Consider the following 25,450-nt stretch of genomic DNA (forward strand, 5'->3'; position numbering starts at 1 on the left):
ACTGGGACTACAGTTACCATACTGTGTTGTTTTTAAAGAAGAAAACAGTTAAAACTGAAATTCCAGAGTTTTTTTAAGGGTTTAGTATAGTTTCAGCATCTAGTCATTGCAGACTTCCAAAATAATTTTGAAGTGAGATGTTTCATCTGAAACATTCCTGTAGGCTCTTTTGTATTTAATTGAAAAGTTTTGTTTACAGGGAAAAAAGAAATGATCGAAACAGCATTATCTTTTTCAAGTAGAACGCAGGAGAGCAAAGGAAAGAAACAGAAGGAGGTGTCTACTTTTTCTCTGATTAAATCAGGGAGAGATGTTAAAGTAGGTCAGTCTCTTATGACAATAAAGTTAATTTTGCTCTTAATATGAGCACAGGTGGCAGCCTGGACAAGGTGCTATCAATACGCTCTAGATAGCGAAACATACCTAAAAGAGGTTACCTTGATTGGCAGGCACAAAGCACAAGAAATAGGATCTTCTTGCCAACTGCCTTTGCTCCTATTGCCAGAGGCTGGCTGAGATTTTCTGCTTTTCGATATTCCCCCCAATGCACCCATTTTGTAGCTGGAGTAGTTACTTAAACATGACAACCTATGTAGACTAATTGGTTGGGCCACTCGTTTCTAAGACTGTTTACAAAAATTAAAAATTTGAAACAGTCTGCTCTCCATCACTGGAAAAGAAAAAAATCATCTGACTGGGTTATTAGCCAGATAGGCCAACTGTGCAAGGAGAGAGGGAAAAGAGCCAGAAGAGCGCCAGAGCCAAAGGAAGGAAGCAGGAGAAATAGAGCAGCCGAGTACAAGCTGACTGTTGATTATCTACTTAGGAATCTGAGGGAATGGCTATACAGTATTGGAAGAGATAGTGAGAATAGCCAGGAGGGTATTGAGATGTGAGGGGAAAGGCAACAGGGGTGGTACATGATTCATTGGCTAGGCTAGGCGATGGGAGGAAAGAAGAAGGGAGGAGAGAAGAGAGGGTAGGGTAGGGTTGAAAGAGGTGAGGGAGGACAGGAGAGGGGAGGGTAAAAAAGAATGGGATGGGATGGGATGGGATGGGATGGGATGGGATGGGATGGGATGGAATGGAATGGAATAGAATAGAATAGAATAGAATAGAATAGAATAGAATAGAATAGAATAGAACAGAACAGAACAGAACAGAACAGAACAGAACAGAACAGAATAGAATAGAATAGAATAGAATAGAATAGAATAGAATAGAATAGAATAGAATAGAATAGAATAGAATAGACGAGAGTAGCACAGCACAGCTTGGGCTGGGCTGGGCTGGGCTGGGCTGGGCTGAATGGGCTGACTGTGTTGAGACAGAATATATTAAATTGCTGGAAGCCAGTTCCAGCATGTCAGCAGGGCTGAATCATCTGGAAATGGCTGAGGGCGTTCCTCAAACCTGAAAAGGATGCATAAAATTTTTGCTGGCTGCCAGGCAGCTAAGGGCATTTCAATCTACATGTTATTGCCTCCTACTGGCCAAACACCTGAACAGCTGTAGGCAGTTTTTCCCCAATCTGACAATGTATTCTGTATACTTAACCCTAACCTTTGGTGTTTATATCTACCTTGCCTTAGAACAAATTGTGTTAATAAATAGCAAGTGGTCCTGAGACAAGGATAACTTAGTTCCTTTAGCTAAGTCTTCTCTGACTCCCCAAATGCCCTTCAAAATTATGTTTCGTCTCTGGACTCTTATTTAATTTATATACAGTGCCTTCTCCAGATTCCTGAACCCTTCTAGATGCTGGATCAAGACCACTGGCATTAAATCCTTTTGGTTCTACCAGAGATAAAACCTGTGACTATGACTAAATTATTCAGCCGATCTGGGGATTTCAATTTTCTGATCACTGGAGAGAAGTGCAATCTATTTTGGTTCCAATGTACCTTCTAGCTCTCATATCCTATGAAACTATAATTTTTCAGATCGTGATCTTCCCCACAGTAAATTTTAAAGTAATTACCCCTGGCTGCATAGCTCTGTTGTTTAGAGCACTATCCCCATACACCAAGCCTGTGGGTTCAATTCCCAGTCAGGGCACAACATATAAGAATCAATTAATGAATACATAAATAAGTGGGACAACAAAAATTGATGTTTTTATCTCTTTTCCTCCCTCTGTTTCTAAAAAATAATAATAAAATTTTAAATAACTAACTAAAATAAGTATAATTTTCTTGGTTGATATCTTCCTATGCTTTCCCATTTCACTTAGAACGAAAACTAATCAATATCCTACAAAACTCCTATGTTAACAAGTATCTGCCTATCCCCTCAAAAACATTCGTGGTCAATTATCAGAGTTTACTCTATTCAGGGAGGTAGGCCTCTTTCTCTTCCCAATTAGCCTCAGGGTCTTTACAGGAGCTCTCTCTTATGGGAATGTCCTTCCATAAGATTATTTTAAAGTTGGCTTTTTCTTACGATTCATATCTCAGATTAAATATACTTCCTCAGAAATGCCCTACAAGTCAACACTTTCTAAAATAGCATTCCACTACCCCCAAGTCCCACCTGAAGTCTAACTATTCTTTATTTCACAATTCTTATTCATTTTTGAGGCAAAAATATCATGATCTCAACTAGGTTTGTTTATTTCTCCATTCATTGCCTGCCCCCCACCCCGGAATGTTAATTCCAATTTTCTAGGTAGCTTGTATATCTTGCTCACCACTATATTCAATATCTAGAAGGGTGTTTGGCACATAGTAAGTATGTATCAGAAACGGTTAGAGCACTGCTGCTCTGAGTCCATATACTCTTCTGAATTTCGCTAATGACTACACCAAGCACAGGGCAAGTTCCTTCTCAAACCCTACCTACTACTGCACTAACTGTTATGGTAGAGCCCCTCTGCCAGGGGCGGGACCTTCTTGGATGTCAGGTCTTAGAGAAGCCATGAGAAGTTGTGGGTGTATAAGAATGAATCTTTATTGCAGGAGCCAGTGGTCATAAGTCATTAGACAAAACAGTTCTTCACAACAGTCCCATACAGGTAGCCACATACCGGCTGATGAATAGATACATCTTTCCCACAAAGCAGCAGCATTAGCTTCTGCGCCTACCACTATTATCTGAGCAGCCAAACACTGCCTCTAGACCTACCACCTCACACTGTAGCGTGATATCTGAGCTCTCTGCCTTAGCAGCTTCTCCGGCTTCTCTGGCCTCTCCCCTCTCTCCTCTCTTGTGAGCTGTCTATAGCCTCATATAGTCTCTCTTCTTCCCAGCACACTAGCTGGTCAATAACATGTATTATACCACTTAGACAAAGAAGGCCAATTGCCAACAGTGACATCAATCATTTTGGCTACAGAAGGGTACAGTGTACTGTGAGATCGCTGTGGCCTTGCAACTGTGTATGGCATCTTAGCCTTGAACATTCTGATTAAGATTCCCATGTTCAGAGTGGCCTTGGCCATTCCAGAATACTAACAACAAGGCCTTAACTATCTGGGATCTCTGGCATGGTTCCCATCATATACAATAAATATTTGTTGGTGAATAAATGAATAACACATGGTTTTATTCAATTAGAATGATTTTACAATTTTTAATACTTTAGAAACTATCACTGCTTATCCAAATATAGCTTTACTTATGTCTTAATTTTACTTTCTGCATGTGACTAAAGCCACGATACATTTTATATTTATGCATCTGAGATTTCACATGAGTGCTTTCTGCTATCAATTATAAAAAGTATGCATTGGGTCATCATATAAATTATATAATAAAGTACATGTAATTAATTTCTTACTATGCAGCATTAATGATATTAATAATGGTAATACTAATAATTATCTAGTTCTGCCATTTATTTTGTGCCAGGCACTGAATTAGGACTTTCATGTTTCACCCTTCTAATAATTCTGAAAACAAACAAACAAACAAACAAAAACAAAACACTTATTTTGACACCCAGTTCACAAACTGGATTTATGTAACTCACCCATGGTTACACAGTTGACAAGAAGCCAAAACACATTTAAACCCAAGAATCTTATTCCAAAAGAATTTAGCTCTGTCATGAGGCCTCAAGGCAAACACATATCTATCAATATTTCATATAGGCTAAGGTGGTTAGATTGTGTGTTACTGCTAGTACATAAAGATAACTTTCATTATAGTGACAAATCATTCAGTGCCCACTCTGTGCTAGGCCATTTACTTACATGTAAGTTTCAATACTCAGTTCATACTTTCAAGTTAGGAAATAAGATGATTTAGACATGATAAACTAGAGGATTACACTGACTATTATGTTGCCCAAGGCCATACTGAAATGCCATTGTGTAGATTCAATTATGTGCTACATATCAGTTTCCTTGGTCCTAAATCAATGCTATTATTTTGTTATCATACTGTTTCAAGAGAAGTACATGTAAGCTCAGTCCTTTTTATCCATATTAAAGGTCATCAACTAAAATATTTAGTACGTTCAAGTTCTAAGAAAGCCCTTTAAACCACCAAATTAACACAGCCTACTGACTACATTTTCAACTGTCATTCTATGATACTTTGATATATTCTCAATTTGAATTTGCATCAACTAGAAACAGCTAGTGTGATTAGCTGATTCCATCTCTAAATACTATATAATTTCAAGGGGAAATGTTCTAAATTGTGATAGTCAATATTTATATTTTTATCACAATTTATTAAAATGAATAAAAAGTTTTAAAATTCTACATACTCTAGATCACCCTTAAAGCAAAATTCATTAAAAATCAACCTCTACTATCAAACAATGAAAAGAGCACATTGTAAAGAATCACAATTTCAAGCAATGTTCTATCTTTCTCTCTTTTTTTTTTTGCTCTGTTTTATTTGGTTTATTTTACCTTCATCTCCTCAACTGCTTTCTGTAATTCGTCGGGGGTTTTATATTCAAAATCTCTCTCTAGGTATTCTTCTTCAGCTTGCGTCATCCATTCATGCATTTCTGACAGATCTTTCTGAAGGCTTACAGTTTTATCCAAGCCTTCCTTTAAGGCTTCTTTTCTGGCATAGACCTTCCAGAAAACAAACCAACAAATAACGCATGAATATTAAAAGTCATAAAACATTAGCATGATATTATTATTGAGCAGTCTGTAAATAATAAAATGTTTAGATAGAAAAGATGAAAAAGTAAGAAGCTTACATGAATGAGGAAAATAAATCATGGTAATTGGATACACTTAATTTCACATAAATCTTAAAAATAAGATACAGCTATTTACTTGGCATACTTAATAAAATAAACAGATTCCCCTAAGACTATAATTTAGCTGTTGTGTGAGGCAATGCTTCTTTACAAACAGATATTACAGAAAAACATATTTTTTCATAATGTTTCCATTGGAAACGCAAATTTACTGGCATACATAAAAGTAATAATTCTTTGCTTTCTCTGATACTGATTTATAATTTCAAATATCATAGGAACTTAACATCCCTATACCTCTCACAAATCAGAAAGAAAAAAACCAGAAAATTGATAAAGTACATAGACATGTGATTTAATGAAATAAAAGTAAAATGTGGCTATATATGTGAAAGGATGCTCAGTAATATTTATAGTTAAATGATTGCAAATGAAAAAGAATTAATGCATTTTCACATTAAGAGTGGCATAAAAATAATAACAAAAATGTCCAGTTTGTCCAAGAGTATGGGGAAGCAAAGGTTTTCATACCTGTTGAGGGAAATATCCAACACAATACAACCTTTTAGACAGTAAATTGGCAAATATATTAAAATTGCTAAGTTTCATATATCTGAGTCTACTCTTCCACTTTAAAGAATCTATATAATAAAGAGGTAATATGCTAATTTGTCCATTATGGTGTCCCAGTCACGACCAGTCTGTGGGCAGGGCCAGGGGCGGGGACTTCTGCCCCCAGTGCTAAGGTCACACTGCCTGCTTGAGTCCCTGCTCAGCACTGGAATGACACTGTGGGGAGGGGGGGCCTTGACAGGGGACCTCAGGCCGCGCCCTCTACCCAGGCTCCTGGCCAGGAGACCTCAGGCTGTGACCCTCCACCCCAGCGCTGGGCCTGGAGACCTCAGGCCATTTCCCCCACCCAGCGGGTCTTAAAGGGGGAACTCAGGCTGTACCCTTTGCCCAGTGGGGCTTGACGGGGGACCTCAGGCTGCACCCCCCACCCAGCAGGGCTTGACAGAAACTTCAGGCCACGCCCCTTGCCTGGTGGGGCTTGACGGGGGACCTCAGGCCACACCCCTGCCCCAGCACCAGGCTGGGGGACCTGAGGCTGCACCCCTGCCTGGTGCCAGGCTGGGGGAACTGAGGCTGTGCCCACCGCCAGGAGGGGCTTGACAGGGGTGGAGCCGCCTGAGTCTAGGTCTCACCCAATGGGGGTGGGGCCGGCTGGGTCTGGGTCTCCTGCATTTTTGAAGTGCATGAGGGTGGCGGGTGGGGACTTGACTCTAGGTCCCGCAGCGCACCCCAGACTCTGACAGGAGGGAAATTTTATATACATTTTACTAATTTTCTTTCATCTCTGACACCTCTATTATAGAGAAAGGGCAAATAGCAATATTAAAATATTTCTTCTCATTAATTCTCTTTTAATGTGCATGAATTTCATGCACCAGGCCACTAGTTACTTATATAAAACGAAGTGTACAAAGTTGCAAATACACTGTTAAAGTCAGTCTTTTAAAAATATATTTTATTGATTTTTTACAGAGAGGAAGGGAGAGGGATAGAGAGTTAGAAACATCGATGAGAGAGAAACATCGATCAGCTGCCTCCTGCACGCCCCCTACTGGGGATGTGCCCGCAACCAAGGTACATGCCCTTGACCAGAATCGAACCTGGGATCCTTCAGTCCGCAGGCCGACGCTCTATCCACTGAGCCAAACTGGTTAGGGCCCATTTTCCTTGTTTTGTGGTCAAATATTTAAGATCTATTTTCTTAGCAATTGTCAATTACAGGCTAGGGCAAATATAGGTTTACAATTATTTACAATAATTAATAATACAAGAATAAGCTCTGTGTTTCACATACAACTATAAGCCTACATTTGCCCCACCCTGTAAATAATATTGTCAACTATAGTCAAGCTGAAAATTAGATATTGAGAATTTATTCATTGTATAACTGAAAGTTTGTACCATTTGACTAACATCTCTCCATTTCCCCCACCTCTCAAGCCCCAACAAACTCTGTTCTCTGAGTTTGGCTTTTTCAAATTCTACTTATAAGTGAGATTATACAGTATGAGTTTTTTATCTGTCTGACTTATTTAACTTAGCATAATGCCCTCAAAGCCCATCCAGGTTGTTGTAAAATGTAGGATCTCCTTCTTTCTCATGGCTGAATAATAAATACTCCATGTGTGTGCATGTGTGTGTGGGTGTGTGTATGGGTCCTCATCTTTATCCATTTATCTACTGCACACTTAGGTTGTTTACATATATTGGCTATTGAGAATTATGATGCAATGAATATGGTTTGCAAAGATTTTCTTCCATTCTGTATGATGACTTTCAACTTTGTCAATTGTTATCTTTTGATGTGCAGAAGCTTTTTAACTGGATGTAGTTTTATTATTTATTTATTTTCCTTTTTTTTGCTTGTGTTTTGGTGTCATATCCAAAAACCCGTTCCCAAGACCAATGTCAAAGACTTTGTTTCTAGCTTTTATTCTAGGAGTTTTATGGTTTCTGGTCTTACGTTTAAGATGGACAGCCCTCGGGAAATGAGGGCAAATGGTGGCTGGCAGGAGGCTGTGACCCCGTCCTCAGTGACGTTCCCAACAGAAGGACCAGGGAGCGCTCATTCTGACACTTTCCACTGATCTCACACCTCAGGCCACAGGGTGGGGGCTCATGAGGTGACTCTTGATGAGAGGACAAAGGCATCCCAGACACAGGAGAAGCACAAGATGGAGAAGGGCAAATGGGGTCGCCCTACCCTAGCCGACTCAGTGCTGGGGTTGCTGACTACATGGCAAGGAGAAAGGGGTCCCCTAAGGGGAAGGTGGGGCCTGTCTCCCCTTTTCTCCCTTCTTTTCAATCATTTTTCCCCATTTCTTACACAGAAATACACCCAAAACCCTATCTTTCAGATCCTCTCTCTCTCATAGACACATACACAACTATTCTGTTTCTCTCTCATAGATACATACACAACTATTGTTTCTCTATAGACACATATACATTCTCTCTCTCTCTCTCTGACACATAACTATTTTCTCTCTCTCTCTCTCTCTCTCTCTCTCTCTCTCTCTCTCTCGTTTCACCCATTTTCTCCCCCCCCCCCACCCCTTAACTGCTCTGGGATCTGTGGAGATGCCAGCCTTGCTCTACCTACCACAGATGCCAAAAATGAGGACACAACTTCTGGACTCGTGGATTGGAGAGGGTGCCGGTCGGGCTGAGGGACCCCCCCCCCCCCGCCCCGCATGAATTTCATGCACAGGGCCTCTAGTAGTTTTATAATATAGGTTGAAATCAGAAGTATAATACCTCTCACTTTGTTCTTCTTTCTCAGGATTCATTTGGTTATTTGGGGTCTTTTGGTCATCCATGCAAACTTTAGGATTTTTTTCCCTATTTCTATGAAACATTTAATTGGAATATTGATAAGGATTGCATTGAATCTAAAGATGACTTTGGATATATGAACATTTTAACAATATCAAAATTTTCTGATCCATGAGCATAGGATATTTTCCATTTATGTGTCTCTTCAATTCCTTTCATCAGTCTTCTAGTTTTCAGTGAACACATCTTTCACTTTCTTGGTTAAACTTATTACTTCTTCATTGTTTTTTATACTATTATAAATAGGATAATTTTCTTTATTTCTTTTTCAGATATTTTGTTGTTAGTGTATAAAATCACAACTTATTTCTGTAAGGTCTGTGCATAGGTTTTTTATCCTGAAACTTTACTGAATTTGTTTATTTTAACAGTTGTTTGGCACTCTAGGATTTTCTATATATAAGGTCATATCAGTTGCAAACAGATATTTTTGCTTTTTATTATGTTTTTCATTTGTTGTATTCTTCAGATCTATTTTTTGTTTATATAAGTCTATTACTTTGTTATACTTCTCATTTTGTTCATATATTCTTTTCCTAATTTCATTGAATAGTCTTTGTTTTCTTGTAGCTCAATGAGCTTCCTTAAAACAACAATGTTGAAATCTTTGTCAGGTAAATCACAGGTATCCATGTCTTTGAGGTCAGGCACTGGAAAATTATGATTCTTTCATGTAGTCATGATTCCTTGATTTACCATTTCTCGAAGTCTTGAATTGCCATCCCATTTGAAATAGCAGTCACTTCTTCCAGTCTTTAATAACTGCCTTTAGGAGAGAAATACTTTCAGCTCTGCAAGGGTTTCTGAAGCTTTCCAAGACCTGCTATAGATATGACTGTTCCACATTTCTTATCCCTCTTGTGGCCAAATTCTTAAACTTGTATGTCTTCTCTTGATCCTGCAAAGCACCAGGCCAGGTAGTGACAGCTCCCATTCCTCTTACGCTCTCCAACGCATCCAGTCTTGATTTTTGTTGTTCTAACAATATACTGGATCTTCTCTATTAGACTTCTGGACTTCCACAAAGCCTCTCTCATCCATTGGTGATTGTCTAAGACAGTGTTCTCCAGGGGTTCTTCAAGCATGTTTGAGTGTGAAGTTGGTTCACAGGCCACTGTAGGATATACACCTGGTACTGAAGTCTATATGCCTATTACTTGATTCATAGGTGAGTGAGACTCCTCCAAATTCCCTTGGCATATGGAGCTGTATTCCACACCTCCCACAAATGTAAAAGGAGACAGGGAGACCTCAAGGGTTTTGACTTGGATAAATGTAAGGATATAGTTGTTATTTCTTGTACTAGAGAGATTATTAGGACAGCAGGTTGGGCAATGTGTCAGAAATTAGGGGGTGGGTGTTAGATTTCATATGTCTATTTTTCATCCATGTGGAGGTGTTAAGTTGGCAGATGGTTATTCAGATCTGGAATTTAGGGAAATTGCCAGATTGTAACAAAAACTGTAGAAATAACAACTTTCCTGATAACATTTGAAGCCTTGAGGCTGATCAGTTTATCTAGGGAAGGAGTGATGACAAGGAAGAAAAGAAGGCCAAAGACTGAACCCTGGAATGCATCAAAGTTTAGAGGTCAAGGCAGAAGAACCACCTAAGGCTATTGAGAGGGGTCACATAAATTGAAGGCAGACTAAGAGTGAGTGATGATATGAAAGCCAATTGAATAAAGACTAAACACTGGATTTAGTCATGTAAATTCATTGGTGACCCTGACAAAAATTGTTTCAGTGGAGTTGCAAGGATAAAAGCTTCATTATGGAACATTCAAGAGAGAATGGGAGGTGTGGAATGGAGAGAAAATGGTTCTGTAAAGAGAAAGAAATAGAGAGGTGTGTGCAGGAAACATGATGCAAAGGGAGGATCATTTTTAATGATGGGAGATATTATAGCATATGTTTCTTGTCATGGAAATGGTCCAGTAGAAGGAAGAAGTATATTGCTGAGGTAGAATGTAGGGGGCTGTAAAAGAGTTTGATGTAATGCTCCTAGTCTTTGCCAGTGTTATTTCCTACCTAGACAATTGCAATTCCTACATTCTTCCACTTGTGCCCCTTTCAGTCTATTCTTCATGTAACAGCAAATTTTTAAACAATCGCTTGAGATGGTACAACATCTATGCCTAAATTCTAATAGTTTCACAATGTACCTAACAAACATACTGAATCCTCATTGTCCCTTATAAGATAATTCATGGTTCTTATTTCCCACCTATTTTCTCTTGGCTCACACTACTCCTCTTACAGTAGTTGTCCTTGAGTTTCCCAAATCTGCTCACCCCTCTTCTGTCTCAGGAGTTTGATCCCTTTCATTCATTCTCCATCCAGAATTTCCCTAGTCCACGCATCAAAGTATCAGGCTGTTCTCACTAACTAGGCATCAGCTTTAATTCCATCTTTTCAGGAACTTTACTGGCTACCCAATAAAAGGTAGGCTCCCTGCTTCTATTAATCTCATTCATAGCATTCTGATTGCTTACATCAGAGCATTGCTCAACAATAAAATTATGTGATATTGTGCTGATTCATTTACTTTCCATCTTCTCTACTAAACTATTACCCTCCATGAAGATAGATACTGTTTCTTTTATTGCCTTATAGCTGATACAAAATGTTTAATGATATGTTTCAATAAATAAATATTCTAATAAGTAATAAAGAAAAAGTAAAAATGTTTCCCTAAATAATACATTTACATGTATATGATTTCTTTAATAAATATATAATGTAATAATATAAAGGTATGCATAAAATTCCTTCCCCCCCCTTCTTTCTTTTGAGTCTGGTTCATTAATTTGTAGGTTATTTTAATAATGATTATCTTTAATCTAAAAGTAGCTAGAATATTAATATATGTACATATATGTATGTATATATAACTATATATAACTATATATATATATATCTTTTTTAATTTAAAATAATCTCAACTATTTTATACCTGCAAAATCAGATCATGGGATCTCAAAGTGTGTTTAAGGATGTCACGCATTTGGACAATTGTGTCCCTAATTATTTGTGTTTTTTTCAGACTCTGGAATCTAAAAACAAATGAGTTACCATTAACCCATGAAAGAACACCATACCCTCATGTTGTGTTTAGCCATTTCTATATACCATACATTTACATTTTGTTTCCATTCCCCTTTCTGGGCCCCTAAATAGGTCCCAACACCCAGGCTTGGCTTTCCTCCTTTTACAGTATTGTCTTCCTTCTCTTCTGAACTGCATGGATCCTTCCTTTCAACATCTAGGTCACTTGGCGATAAAGTTAGAACATGGGTAGTATAGTACAGAGAGAATAGAGAGACAAAATACATGGTGGGCAAAAGTAGGTTACAGTTGTTTATGTGGAAAAAGACATGCAGGTTATGATTATTATAATAGCTTTATTAACTCTGTTTCACATACTCACATCTATAAACCTACTTTTGCCTATGCCTTTAATCTAGGAGAGCATGGCTTGGATCTATGGAGTTTTTTTATGCAGCAGGCTGATATATTTACAATACTTGTATTGAACAACATATTCTTGGTACATATAAAATGTATTATAGCCCTAACCGGTTTGGCTCAGTGGATAGAGCATCAGCCTGCGGACTCAAGGGCTCCAGGTTCGATTCCAGTCAAGGGCATGTACCTTGGTTGTGGGCACATCCCCAGTAGGGAGTGTGCAGGAGGCAGCTGATCGATGTTTCTCTCTCATAGATGTTTCTAACTCTCTATCCCTCTCCCTTCCTCTCTGTAAAAAATCAATAAAATATATATATAAAAATAAAATAAAATGTATTATAGACATGAGGTCTTAATCAAGAACACTTTAATAATATAGAAATGCTTTAAAAAGTACAGTATTCTAACATTTGACTTCATACATTTTTGCTCTTGTTTTCTCCCTTGATCTAAATAAATTGGTTTGTTCTTGGTATTAATCCATTAAAACATTCAACAAACAAATACCTTTCATACTGACCTTCCAGGAAAACACTAATGACATCATCTATTATCAAAGTAATATTTTTTCTCAACATCCCTTCTCAAACTGTCTTACTCTAGGAAAAGACTGCAAGCTCACTGACCCAGGGCTATCTCATCTCTGAGTTAATAGAACTGTTGAGCATTTGTCAGTGATGGTATTAGCTGGGTGACTTGCCTTGACTTTTACTTTTCTAAATTCTCTTCTTTTTCAAATTTAGTTTCTGCCTTTTGGCATGATTTCTTTTCAACTCTGAAAAGTTACTTAAGAATAATGAATTACTAACTGACTCTAAAACACATAAATTGAAACCTCTGATTAATTTCAAAAAAAGGTTGGGTGTTGAAAAGTAATCACTGCCTTAGGCAAAATGTTATCTTATGAACAGGAATTATTGGATATATATGACTTGTGTATATATTTACTTTTCTATAATTTAATTTAAAATATCTATTAAACACTCTGCTGTATAAATATGAGGAACTTAGATGTGAGTGGAGAGTTATTTTTTATTTTTTCCACTGAGCTTTTCTAAACTATTTCCCAATCTTAGGTCATTTATTGAAATAAAAGAAGTCAAACTTGTCTATCTTAACAATCACAAGTAACAATTATTACTCATTTTATTTTTGGACCCAGCATACAAGTGTAAAGTGTCTTTTTTTTAACCCAATTACTATTATAAAGTCATATACTGGAGAAAACATTTAATCAAAATAATACCTAATGTGACAGTTATATTCAAGAAGGGCATTCATCATTAAGGTTAATACAAAGTATTTAAAATATCTAATATGAAAATATTACATATGCTAGACAAAGACTAGTTTGAATTAACTATACTTTAAAGCACTAACATAGAGACTACACTTTTACAAAGGGCAGCAATAAAGGGAGACATTAAGAAATCTTAATTAAATAAGGGCAATCCACAGTGAAAGAGACTACATACCTGTTGGCAAATGTGATCCCACTGAGCGTTAAGATCTCTGAGTTCTGTGTCAAGTCTGGAAGCAAATTGTGGCTCTGCTTCATTCTTTATTTTCTGTCCACCTTCATTGACACTGGTTAAACTGGGCTGAATTGTCTGAATATCATTGACTAAAAGCTGAGGAAATAATTCAAAAATTACCTCAACATATTAAAATAAAACATACATAGGAAACATATAATTAAGAATCAAGACATTATCCATGAAATTTATCCTTTGAAATCTGAAATAAATGTAAACATGCACAAGGTTGAGATATATTATGTCTTCCAAAAAATGTTCACAGGTTCTTACGGTATGAATGAAGTAGGGAATTACATGTATTTCTACTTAAATTAGATATAAAAGGAAATAAATTTAATATTTTTTGCTTTAAAATGTGTGAAAATCATGGACTTTACACCTTACGGTTTTTTAAAAGATTTTTGTTTTTCAAACACAGGATATTGTAGCAATTCAGTATAGCATGATGGATGTCAAGGTTTTGTGTCACATGAATTCCATTTTTATCTTCAATTTGCAAAGAAAAATATATAAAGAGCTAGATTATTTTCTTCCCACTGCATGACAATGGTATAATGAATATTGTTTCAAAAATCCAAGAGGAGGGAAGACTCCCAAGCTCATTTTATGAGGCAATCACCATCCTAATTATAAAACCAGATAAAGATATTACAAAGAAAGAAAACTATAGGTCAACATCCCCTGATCGCAGGCTAGGCCTAGGGACCCTACCCACACACGATTTTGTGCGCTGGGCCTCTAGTATTAAAATAATCTTGTAAAATTTGGGTTGAGTAAAAGGTCATGTTTTTCTGTTTCTCAGTGATTTAACAGTTTCTCAATCTTGGCACTACTGTCATTTTAGATTGGATAGTTCTTTGTTGTGGAGGTGGTTCTGTACATTGCAGGATGTTTAGAAGCATCCCTGGCCTCCACCAGCTATATGCCAGTAGCATCTACCCCACTCCAAGTTGTAACAAATGAAATGTCTCTAGACATCGATAAATATTCTCCAGGAGGGGCAAATCACCCCTGGTTGAGAACCACAACTGTAACAACAACAAAAATATCTGCATGTAAACATCTCCATACGAAGAGTGTCATGTGCAAATCTTACCCTGCATTGTTTCAGCTGTTTTTTAAGAATTTCTGAATCCCCAAGGGCAGGCCATTCTTCTTTCAGGAAAACATCAACTTCAGCCATCCATTTCTTCAAAGTTTGTATGTGATTCTGGAATCACAGACCCATTTTTAGATATTATTGGGGTGCTGATTTCTCTCAACTCGATTCATTACAGTGATATATCTGAACACAAGCCAAGGAACAATCCCCATGTTTGAAGGATGTCTCTAAGTAGCTCTTCAGGAAAAGAATACTTTTACTCAGACTGTATTTTTATGATCTACTGTATGAGCACTATTGTATGAAGTCTGCAATTGTTAGAAATAAAAAATTGATGTAACTCTCAAGAACATTAAATCATATCCCCCTCTAGAGAAATTTTAAGTTTCAAAACAACTCATGATAATACTAACAATGTGTCCTTACAGTACATAAAATAAACTATGAACAATAAACTCAATGGAATGGTGTCTTTATAGCCTCCCTAAACCTGAACTTCCACAAATTGTTTTTTGCAGTTGACAGATTAAATAGTTCCTCCACTTGGGAACTTTCAGACCAAGATTCTGTCATCTTTAAAGAGAAAACTTTTGCTTCTAATTTCTTATTTGCCTTATCAGGTTGAAGTAAAAATTGGGCAAAAATGACTTTTTTTGTAAATTATTAAAAGCCACTACTTTCCTTTATTTTTTCACATATTGCCTCCCCCGCCGCCCTCCCCACACACACTGCTTTTTTGGACTACTTTTCAAATGTATGATTTCCAAACGTTTTTATTTCTATACAATTCAACTATGCTGTCCAGATGTGCTGGTTTCTCCTTTCTTAATTAAATTTTGACTGAAAATATGTACTTTACTGAAAGTTACACCTTCAATATAATTAATAATAATGAATTTTAAAAGCATTTGACTAAATCAAAAAATTTCAACAGCACATCTTGCTGATATTTCTCGAGTCTGGTTTTGTACTTCTTCCCTGTCACTACTGTGCTAGTTCAGGTCTTATTATTGGCTTTCTTGGTATCTGTCTCAATCTCACCCAGTCTAATCTATTCTGCATTTTGGTGTCAGCATTCTTCCCTCCTCCATTCTCTTATTATAATGATGCTTTAAAAACACAATTATCAGATTTTTCCCTCCTCTAAAATACCAATAACAGTCCCACATTATTATTTTTTTTAATCCTATCACCATTCTGTTAGAATTCATATTCCAAAGCATGGCATTTGGGCCCATTCATTATCTACTCCCAGACTATTTTTCCAATCATATCTTTTGTCAATCTTGAAACATATTTTTGTCTCACCAATACTGAACCACTTTCACTCAATTGAACATACTGCTGCATTTTGTCAGGAACTTTCTCCCACTTCATTAGTGACTAAATTCTACTTGTTCAATGTATTGCCCGTATAACCCATGTTCCAAGAATATTTCATAATCTCCTCTCCCAGTTTATGTTGGATTTTTTTTCTCCTTACTGTCACAACATTAGCCACAGTGTGTAATTTACTTCCTGTGTTAGCTAAATAATGACTTCCCAATATCTTCAGACCCTATTCCCTGGAATGTGTGAATATATTACTTTACAGAACTAAAAAGACTTTGCAGTTGAGATAAAGTTAAAGATTTAGATGGGGGAGATTATCCTGGGTTATCTCGCTGGGCACAATGTCATCGCAAAGGTCCTGATTAAGGGGAGACAGGAGTGTAAGAGTTAGAAAAACTGGAAGATGCTACATTGCTGGCCCTGAAGAAGGGTGGGGACATGAGCCAAGGAATGCATGTAGTTTCCAAAAGCTAAAAATGACAAGGAAATAGATTCTCTCCTAACGCCCGCAGAAAGATCAGATTCCTGCCTATACTTTGACTTTAGCCACTGAAATGGTTTTGAACTTCTGACCTCCAGAAATGAAGAATAATAAATCTGTGTTGTTTTAAGCCAGTGGTCCGCAAACTCAGTAGTCAACAGAGCCAAATATTAATAGTACAACGATTGAAATTTCTTTTGAGAGCAAAATTTTTAAAACTTAAACTATATAGGTAGGTACATTGTTATTAACTTAATTAGGGTACTCCTAAGGCTTAGGAAGAGCCACATTCAAGGGGCCAAAAAGCCGCATGTGGCTTGTGAGCCGCAGTTTGCCGACCACGGCTTTAAGCCATTCAATTTGTGGTAATATGTTACAGCAGCAAAGGGAACAAATACACTTATCATTTTCCTTCACTAGAATGGGGCTTAATAAAGGCAAGGACCATGTATTTGTACCCTCTTTTACCACTGGCACTGGCAAAAAATGTGATTTTATGTATGTGTATAAATGCATGTACAAACATGTTTATAGGTCAAAACATGCACATGTGTACATATGTAAAATATGTTGTACTTTACAGAATGTTTTAGGAAAGCTCTGTCTTTTGATTTGTAAAAGGTAAGAATAAACAAGTTAGCTGTACAAGGAAATAAATCCAAGTGCTTCTTGTTCCAATGCTTTTTCATTATGCTATGATGCTTCAATGATCCTTCCCAGCATTGACATCTTTCACAATGGTTCAGCACATAAGAGACTTTAGACTAGAATGTAATCGTTGGTTTACTATTTTCACCTTAGGTAATTATAATATAGTGGCACTATTCAAATAAATGCAGTCAGTAGGAGCTGTTTTGTGAAATGTGATGGGATCAAACTTATACATATAAGTAATATATGCTGATTAAATATATTACATGATAGATAACTTTTCCTCTATTTATATGCTGAATGACACAGTATTGGTGGAAAAATAATATTAAAGAAAATCTAAGCAGAACTCTTAATTACTGTTTTCTTTGAGAAAGATTTGAATCTTTTGATCTTATCACTGACTTAGTATTTACTATGGAGGTTATTTGCCTTTAAATTTTATAACGCATCACTAGGAGAGAAACAAGTAAAAAAATGAATATAAAAAGTAAAATCTTTTTTTATTAATTTGAAAGAGGGAGAGGGAAAGTGAGAGAGAGAGAAAGAAACATCAATCAGTTGTCTCCCATACTACACCTCAATGAGGGACAGAATATACAACCTGAGCATGTGCCCTGACTGGGAATTGAACAGATGACCTTTTGGTACATAAGATGATGCTCAACCAATGGAGCCACACAGGCCAAGGCAAAAAAGTAAACTCTTGAATTACCTGAATTTTTCGGAGTTTAGCCATGTGCTCTTCTAGCTTTTGGCAATGATCAACCAGCTGGGAGGAAAGCTTCTTCCAGCGGCCTTCGATGTCTTCAAATTCTGAGTGATATTTCTGGCTAATATCAGAGGGGGCTTTCTTTGACATCTCTTTCACAATGGTGCTCAGATAGTTTAGGCCACTTTGTTGCTCTTGCAGAGAACTTTGTAAAGCCTTCAAATTGAAAACAGAAAGTACATGTCTACTAATTGATGAAAAATAATGAGTTTCATTAACAACCTTCAGTTAAATTAAATGTACTTAAAATGAAAGCTAGGTGATTCAAACATCTAAAAAATAGATGATGTAATATCAGTCATAAAATAACTAGTGATGATTTAAATTCTACTTTTTATCATAGGATTAATTTACATGTTATTCAGTAATATTTTATTTGAAAATCTATGCCTATTTTATGAACATTGTCAAATATATCCAAAATTATATCTTAGTGAACCAGAGTTTTAACAAACCTAATTTTATTCTATTATGTCTGTATACTAATTACTGCATTTATTATACACTTAATGGAGTTTAACTTAATTATACTGAGCCTTTAAGTAGACAACTTCTAACCTCCTGAGGTAAAAATATAGCTAAACTATATTGATATATGGGAAATCAAAACTGAATGTTGCCAGATAGATAATCTATTAATGCCAGTTAACTGAAGTTTAATATTTTTCAAAAGACATTGGTCTGTTTTATAGTGTTATAGGGAAATTCTAGAATAATTTTGGGGAGAATTTATAATGTTGGTTTTATATTTATAATGTATAACCTATGCAATCCCTTATAAATAGGATGCCCATCTTTAGGTTTCCTCTACTCAATATTTATTTAAATGTTACTTTCTGGTTATAAAGTAATAAAGGTTCAAGATTAAAAATGGGAAAATATACATTATATGCAACAATTATGATTTTATATAAACTTTGAGTTTTTTCTATGTGTAACTAAATACTATCTGATCTTATCATAAACACATACACATTTATTCCCCCTTTTATAAAGTGACTAATAAAATTCCCCCAAGTATAGTAAATGCATAACTTTTATGGTTGCATAATATCTTATGCTGGTTTTGTGGTAATTTAATTTTTTAATTTACTTTGATTTGATTTTATTAAACTGCTACTCTTGATTGATTATTTAGACAATATCTAGCATGAATATAGCTACATTTTAAGCTGGGCATTTTACTGTGAGCCTTTTTCCATGTCATTATTTTTCAAAAACATAAATTTTAATGGCTTCTCTAGTTCATTTCACCATTTCCCTTTATTAGCTCTAAAAATTAATTCTGAGCTTCCCACTGCTGTAAATTATGTTTATGGTCTATCATCTGCCTATATCTGAGTACATTCTGGTTGTTTCCATAAGATACAGACTTCATAGAAATAGCATTCATTTGTACAGTTAAATGAATTATTTTATGTTATTAGGAGGTATTGAAAAGTTTCCCTCAGTTATTCAATTTACATTCCCACTAGTATGTGAGAATGTATTTCATTGCTAACAGACCTCCACTTACCTCTTTCAGATTTTTTTTAACTTAGTATGGGGAAAATGGTATCTCATTTTGTACATTTGTACTTCATCCTTTACAATTTGAGTTACAATTTTTCATAGGTTTAATGGTCGTTTATGTGTCTTATTGGTGACTTTCTTATTAATTTCTTTTTCCCTTATGCAGATAAATATTTTCTTTGGTCTTATTTTTCTTTTAAAGTGTCTATGTGATTGCTTCCATTGATTTTTATGCTCCCTCATCACATATTTTTAAAGACTTTCATTAAAAATATCTACAAGCCCTAACCGGTTTGGCTCAGTGGATAGAGTGTCAGCCTGCGGACTCAAGGGTCCCAGGTTTGATTCCAGTCAAGGGCATGTACCTTGGTTGCGGGCACATCCCCAGTAGGAGGTGTGCAAGAGGCAGCTGATCGATGTTTCTCTCTCATCGATGTTTCTAACTCTCTATCCCTCTCCCTTCCTCTCTGTAAAAAATCAATAAAATATATATTTAAAAAAATAAAATAAAATTACTATTTTAAGAAATATTGTTTAATTCTTTAAAAATAACTCAATATTCAAAGTTAAATTTTACCCTTTTTTCTTAATGTAATTCTCAAAATAGATTATTTCAGCTACTAAATATAACTAATGAGAATGTTTTCACATATTTAAAAAGAAAATGTGATTGGATATACAACCCATGTTGTTCATAGTATTCTAAAATATCTCACAAATTATTTTCTTTTATTTCCCAAATAAGTATTTAATATTTCCCAAAATAAAGCTGTTAAAACTCAAATAACTAACCACAATATTACATAAAACTGGTGTTTAAATTAAAACTAATTTTATAACTACATTGATTTAACCTCTTTCTGTTTGGAAATAGGAGAGGAGTTAATAAGTCAGCAGGCAAAGGTAGAAAATAATACCATAGCTTTTTATAATAATCCAAATGTGGCTAAAATACATACTAAATGAGAAAGAATATACTTCATAAGTAGACCATATCACTGTCTTTAAAGATGGCATTTTTATCTTATAGGCACAAATACATAATATATTTCATTTTAAGTCTTTTATCTTCATTTATCCAACTGATAAACTATTGTACTTGCCACAAGTACTTTAATTCTAATATTATTTTAAGGTGACACCAATGTGATTGCTTGTTACTTGAGATCTGCACTGTATTGTTTAAGACAGTCAAATATTCACAGACCTGTAACTCCCTGAGTCTCTGCTCCATGATTTCATATTCAGTGACGGTAACCTGAGGTATAGAGAGTTTGCTTTCTGACTGCTGGATCCACATCAGGATGGTAGTCATGGTCTCCTGATAGCGCGTGGGTGGCAAAGTGTCAAAAACTTTATCAAAAGAGGGGGTGGGGAGAGAGAATCATTTAATCAACTTAAACATTGTCATTTTCCTAAATTGTCAGAAAATTCAATCATCTTAATTGCAAATATTAACAAAATGTGAAAAACTAAAAATACAGATTAGAATAGGAAGATATATTCATGTTAAAAATATATTCCTTCTACATGCCTGATATTTTGACAGAAACTATGCATCTATTACATTGAAACCTCATATTAGCTTTGCAAGTTTTGAATTGTTAAATTCATTTTTTTAAGGTGAGAAAACCGAGAAACAAAGAAACTGAGCAATTTGCCAAAGGTAGCACAGACAGATCTTGGAGAATATGAGTAGAGTCCATATATATTTCATTATGAAGGCCACGGTCCTTCTGTTTTAGCAATTTGCCTTTGTGGAAAAATATTATTATCTATAGCCCTTGATATTTTTTAAAATTTTATTGAATTTATTATGGCACAATGGTTAATAAAACTATATAGGTTTCAAGTGTAAAGTTATATAATACATCAGGTTTCAAGTGTAAAGTTATATAATACATCATCTGCATATTGTATTGTGTGTTCACCACCCCCTTATCCTCTTCTACCTGCAGGCTGACTCTCTATCCACTGAGCCAAACTGGCTAGGGCCATCATTGATGTTTCTATCTCTCTCTCCCTCTCCCTTCCTCTCTGAAATTATATATATACATATATATATATATATATATATATATATATATATATATATATATATATATTTAAAAGAATGAAAAGAAGGAAAGGGAGACATGTGACCATGTGACTGCTGAGAGGAAAGGTTTTCTAGGTGGGGAATAACAAGTGTAACAGGCCAGGGGCAGGAGCATTCCTAGTATTGTAGGAGCACAGCAAGGAGGCAAGTGTGGCAAGGCTGAGTGTGGGTGGACATGAGGGCAAGGATTTCATTGGGATCTATGACCCTGAGGGACTTTGCAAACCATAATAAGGTGCTAGATTTTATTCTAAATTATTCTATATTTGCTAATTCCTATGTCTACTGCTGGGGACATACTGGTACCATGACACAACAGGAAAGTGAAGGAGATGCATTCAGCAATAGGTATAAATTGTTAGAGTTTTAACTCAACAAAAAGATGAATGTCCATGCAAGGGAGAGAACAAGGCTAAATAGAGACACTCATGTTCTTTCATTCGAGGGGAATGGTGGGTTTCTCTGAGCTAATGTGACATTATAGAGAACCAGATCAATCGCCAAAACCAAGACACTGATTTACAAACATTCACACGTGCACGCACATGCACAAACATGATTCCACCTGTGAACACACACAATGCACACACATTAATATGCTGAAGCACACAGTGAATTTAAAAGTTAGTTAACACTTCATCCTGGAAAGAGAATCATGATCAGATAAAAAATTAAATACTACTACTGCTGCTATTACTACTACAACTAATAATAAAGGGAAATGGTAGAAAATGATTAAAGGTTTTTATTGTTTTAATTTCAGATTTAAACTTTGAATATCAGATAATACTTTATCATATTGCACAGAATATATAACCATGTATTTGGAAAAACATTTAGATTGTCTTGAGGATAATCTTGGCATTAGTAGCGTCCTGGGGAAAGATGAAATTGTACCAATATTGAATGAGAGGAAATAAAGATTTTCAGATTTGCCAGCTTATCACTAAAGTGATAAGGTAGTATGAACATGCTAGAAGTATAAAAGTTACTTAACTCATAAGTATGTGTTATAATAGTATAGATTGCTCAAAACTCAGCATCCATCTATGTATAGACCAAGAGAGGGAGGGAAGAAGGGAGACAGATAGCAGGTAAGTAGGTAGACAGGTAGGTAGACAGATACGTAAACTAGCTAGCCTTTTCCATGCAAGCATTCATCTTAGATTACAATTATACAAATACCAGTTTGATTACATTATAAGTGGCTGTGCCTTTCCCTAGATTACAAACGTAGCAAAAGAAAGGAGTGTGTGGTTCCAGCTCAGTCATCTATCCCCAATAACAAGTACAGTGCCATACAAAGAATCGATAGTTGTTGAATGAGTAAGTGTAGGTTGGAAAGTGTAACCTTGAGCACAAAGAAAGCATGCCTTTGCCTTGTGGATAGGAGGAAACCAGTGTTTGGGGCAACCTAGACCCTGAACAAGTGGAAAAATAATTTAACTAGACCATTTAACACTCTTCTCATCCTATCTATAAAATATTTCTAATCCTCATGTAACTTTCTAAACTCTGCATAGCTTAAATTGATTTTTGAAAAACCATTTATCCCTCTTCTCATTTCTCACTTCATTGGTTTCCAGACTGCCAAGGTAGACTTTCTTTAATTGGAATGATTTCTATGTCTAGCACAATTACTTTCTAAATTTAAAATGTGTCAGTCTGATTAAAATTAACAAATAGTAAAAAAAAAAATATGTTGTAACTCATATTGTAAATAGAATATGTGTGTATGTATGTGTGCATGTGTGTACATGTTTGGTTTTCTCAAAAAAAGTTTTGAGAAATCTATACTATTGTAACACATGTTCTAAATCCTATCATTTTGGACTAGAACAATTTATAAATAATCTTTATTAGATCCTAAAATGTAATGTCAGATGTTAGTTCATGTTTCTATGGTTAAAAGAGCACCACGGCATGAAAACTGTGCTTATACACATCTCTCTATCTCTGTCTTTCTCTATCAAGCTCTCTCAATTTCCCTGTGTATGTATGTGTGTATAAACACATATATATGAATACTAGAGGCCCAGTGCACAGAAATTTGTGCACTCGAGGGGGAGGGGGTCCCTCAGCCTGGCCTATGCCCTCTCGCAGTCTGGGACCCCTCAGGGGATGACCACCTGCTGGCTTAGGCCTGCTCCCCAGGGGATTGGGCCTAAGCTGGCAATCAGACATCCCTTTGGCAGCCTGGCAGCCCTCGGGGGATGTCCACTTGCCATCGGGGAGCAGACCTAAGCTGCAGTTGGACATCCTTAGCGCTGCTGAGGAGGCAGGAGAGGCTCCCACCACCACCACTGTACTGGCAGCCATCAGCCTGGCTTGTGGCTGAGCAGAGCTCCCCCATGTGGGAGAGCACTGACCACCAGAGGGCAGCTCCTGCATTGAGCATCTGCCCCCTGGTGGTCAGTGTGTGTCATAGTGACCAGTCATTCCCAGTCTTTCTGCTGTTAGGGTCAGTTTGCATATTACCCTTTTACTATATAGGATAGAGGCCTGGTACACGGGTGGGGGCCGGCTGGTTTGCCCTGAAGGGTGTCCCAGATCAGGGTGGGGGTCCTGCTTGGGTGCCTGGCCAGCCTGGGTGAGGGGCTGATGGCTGTTTGCAGCTGGTCACACCCCCTTCAGGGTGGGGGTCCCCGCTTGGGTGCCTGGCCAGCCTGGGTGAGGGGCTGATGGCTGTTTGCAGCTGGTCACACCCCCTTCAGGGTGGGGGTCCCCACTGGGGTGCCTGGCCAGTCTGGGTGAGGGGCTGAGGGCTGTTTTCAGGCTGGCCGGTGACTGAAGCTCCCAGCCTCTCCTTTTTTTCTTTTTTTTTTATTCCGGGATTTATTTACCTTCTATAATTGAAACTTTGTTGCCATCACTGGAGCTGAGAGCTGGCTCTTGCTCGCTCCAGCTCTGAGGCCATGGCCTGCTGAAAGGAGGTATCTGGGGTTTGTTTAGCTTCTATAATAGAAACTTTGTTGCCCTCACTGGAGCTAAGAGCCGGCTCCAGCTCTGTGGCCAGGGCAGGCTGAAAGCAAGTATCTGGGGTTTGTTTAGCTTCTATAATTGAAACTTTGTTGCTTTTGGAGCTCAGAGCCAGGCCGCAGCAGGCGGGGAACCTTGGCTTCCTCCATCGCTGGAGCAAGCAAGCCTCCTGCTCGCTTCAGCTGCGTGGCTGCCGGCTGTTGGCGGTTAATTTGCATATCGCCCTGATTAGCCAATGGAAAGTGTAGTGAAGGTATGGTCAATTACCCTTTTTGTCTTTTATTAGATAGGATGAGAAATAAATAAATATATATATTTAATATATTAATTAAAATTTTCAACTATTTATTGCTAATTAAATTTCAGCCTCTATGATAGAGATGTGATAATAAAAACACAGAATCCCTGAATTCATTGATTTCACACTTTACTCATAGAGCCAGATTATATTCTAATATAGTTTTTATCAAATTGGAATTAATTTTATAAAAGGGAAATATGTCTATGACAAGACATAATAAGAACATAAGCTATAGACTGGGAACTCATAAGGATTAACTTTTGAGCAAAGATATGAAGCAATAAGAATTAGTTATTTCAGTACTTCAAAGAGAACATACACAGGCTCTAAGGTGGGGAATATCATGTCATCTTCTGGAAATGAAAGGTCAATATGATATAGAGAAAAAATAAGCCTGAACAAGGCTGTAACTGGAGGTAAGCAATACTATTATTAGGAAGGGCCTTTTAGGCACATTTAACTTAAGTCAATTGGGGAAAAAGAAGACATAAGTAAAACTTTAGACAATAATAAAAAAGAAAAAAATCACGGTTAAATAATAATAATAATAATAATAAATTATTAAATGTTTTACACATAAAAAAGGTGGCATGGTTAGGTTTGCTTTAAGAAAAATTGTTATGGCTGAAATGTAGAAAATAG

The 25,450-nt window shown here is 36.6% G+C and overlaps 1 protein-coding gene across 1 annotated transcript in view; it reads right to left on the reverse strand.

The window, feature by feature from the left end:
- DMD (dystrophin) overlaps positions 1-25,450 on the reverse strand; it is a 2,279,750-nt gene that overhangs the window by 1,377,740 nt on the left and 876,560 nt on the right. The window contains exons 22-26 of the mRNA XM_023751347.1: positions 20,638-20,783; positions 17,862-18,074; positions 14,677-14,790; positions 13,518-13,673; positions 4,863-5,033 (exon numbers count right to left, since the gene is read on the reverse strand). Of these exons, the coding sequence (XP_023607115.1) occupies positions 4,863-5,033; positions 13,518-13,673; positions 14,677-14,790; positions 17,862-18,074; positions 20,638-20,783 (800 nt within the window). The remainder of the gene's footprint in view (positions 1-4,862; positions 5,034-13,517; positions 13,674-14,676; positions 14,791-17,861; positions 18,075-20,637; positions 20,784-25,450) is intronic.

Source organism: Myotis lucifugus, unplaced genomic scaffold (genome assembly GCF_000147115.1).
Source record: "Myotis lucifugus unplaced genomic scaffold, Myoluc2.0 scaffold_20, whole genome shotgun sequence".
NCBI lineage: Eukaryota > Metazoa > Chordata > Mammalia > Chiroptera > Vespertilionidae > Myotis > Myotis lucifugus.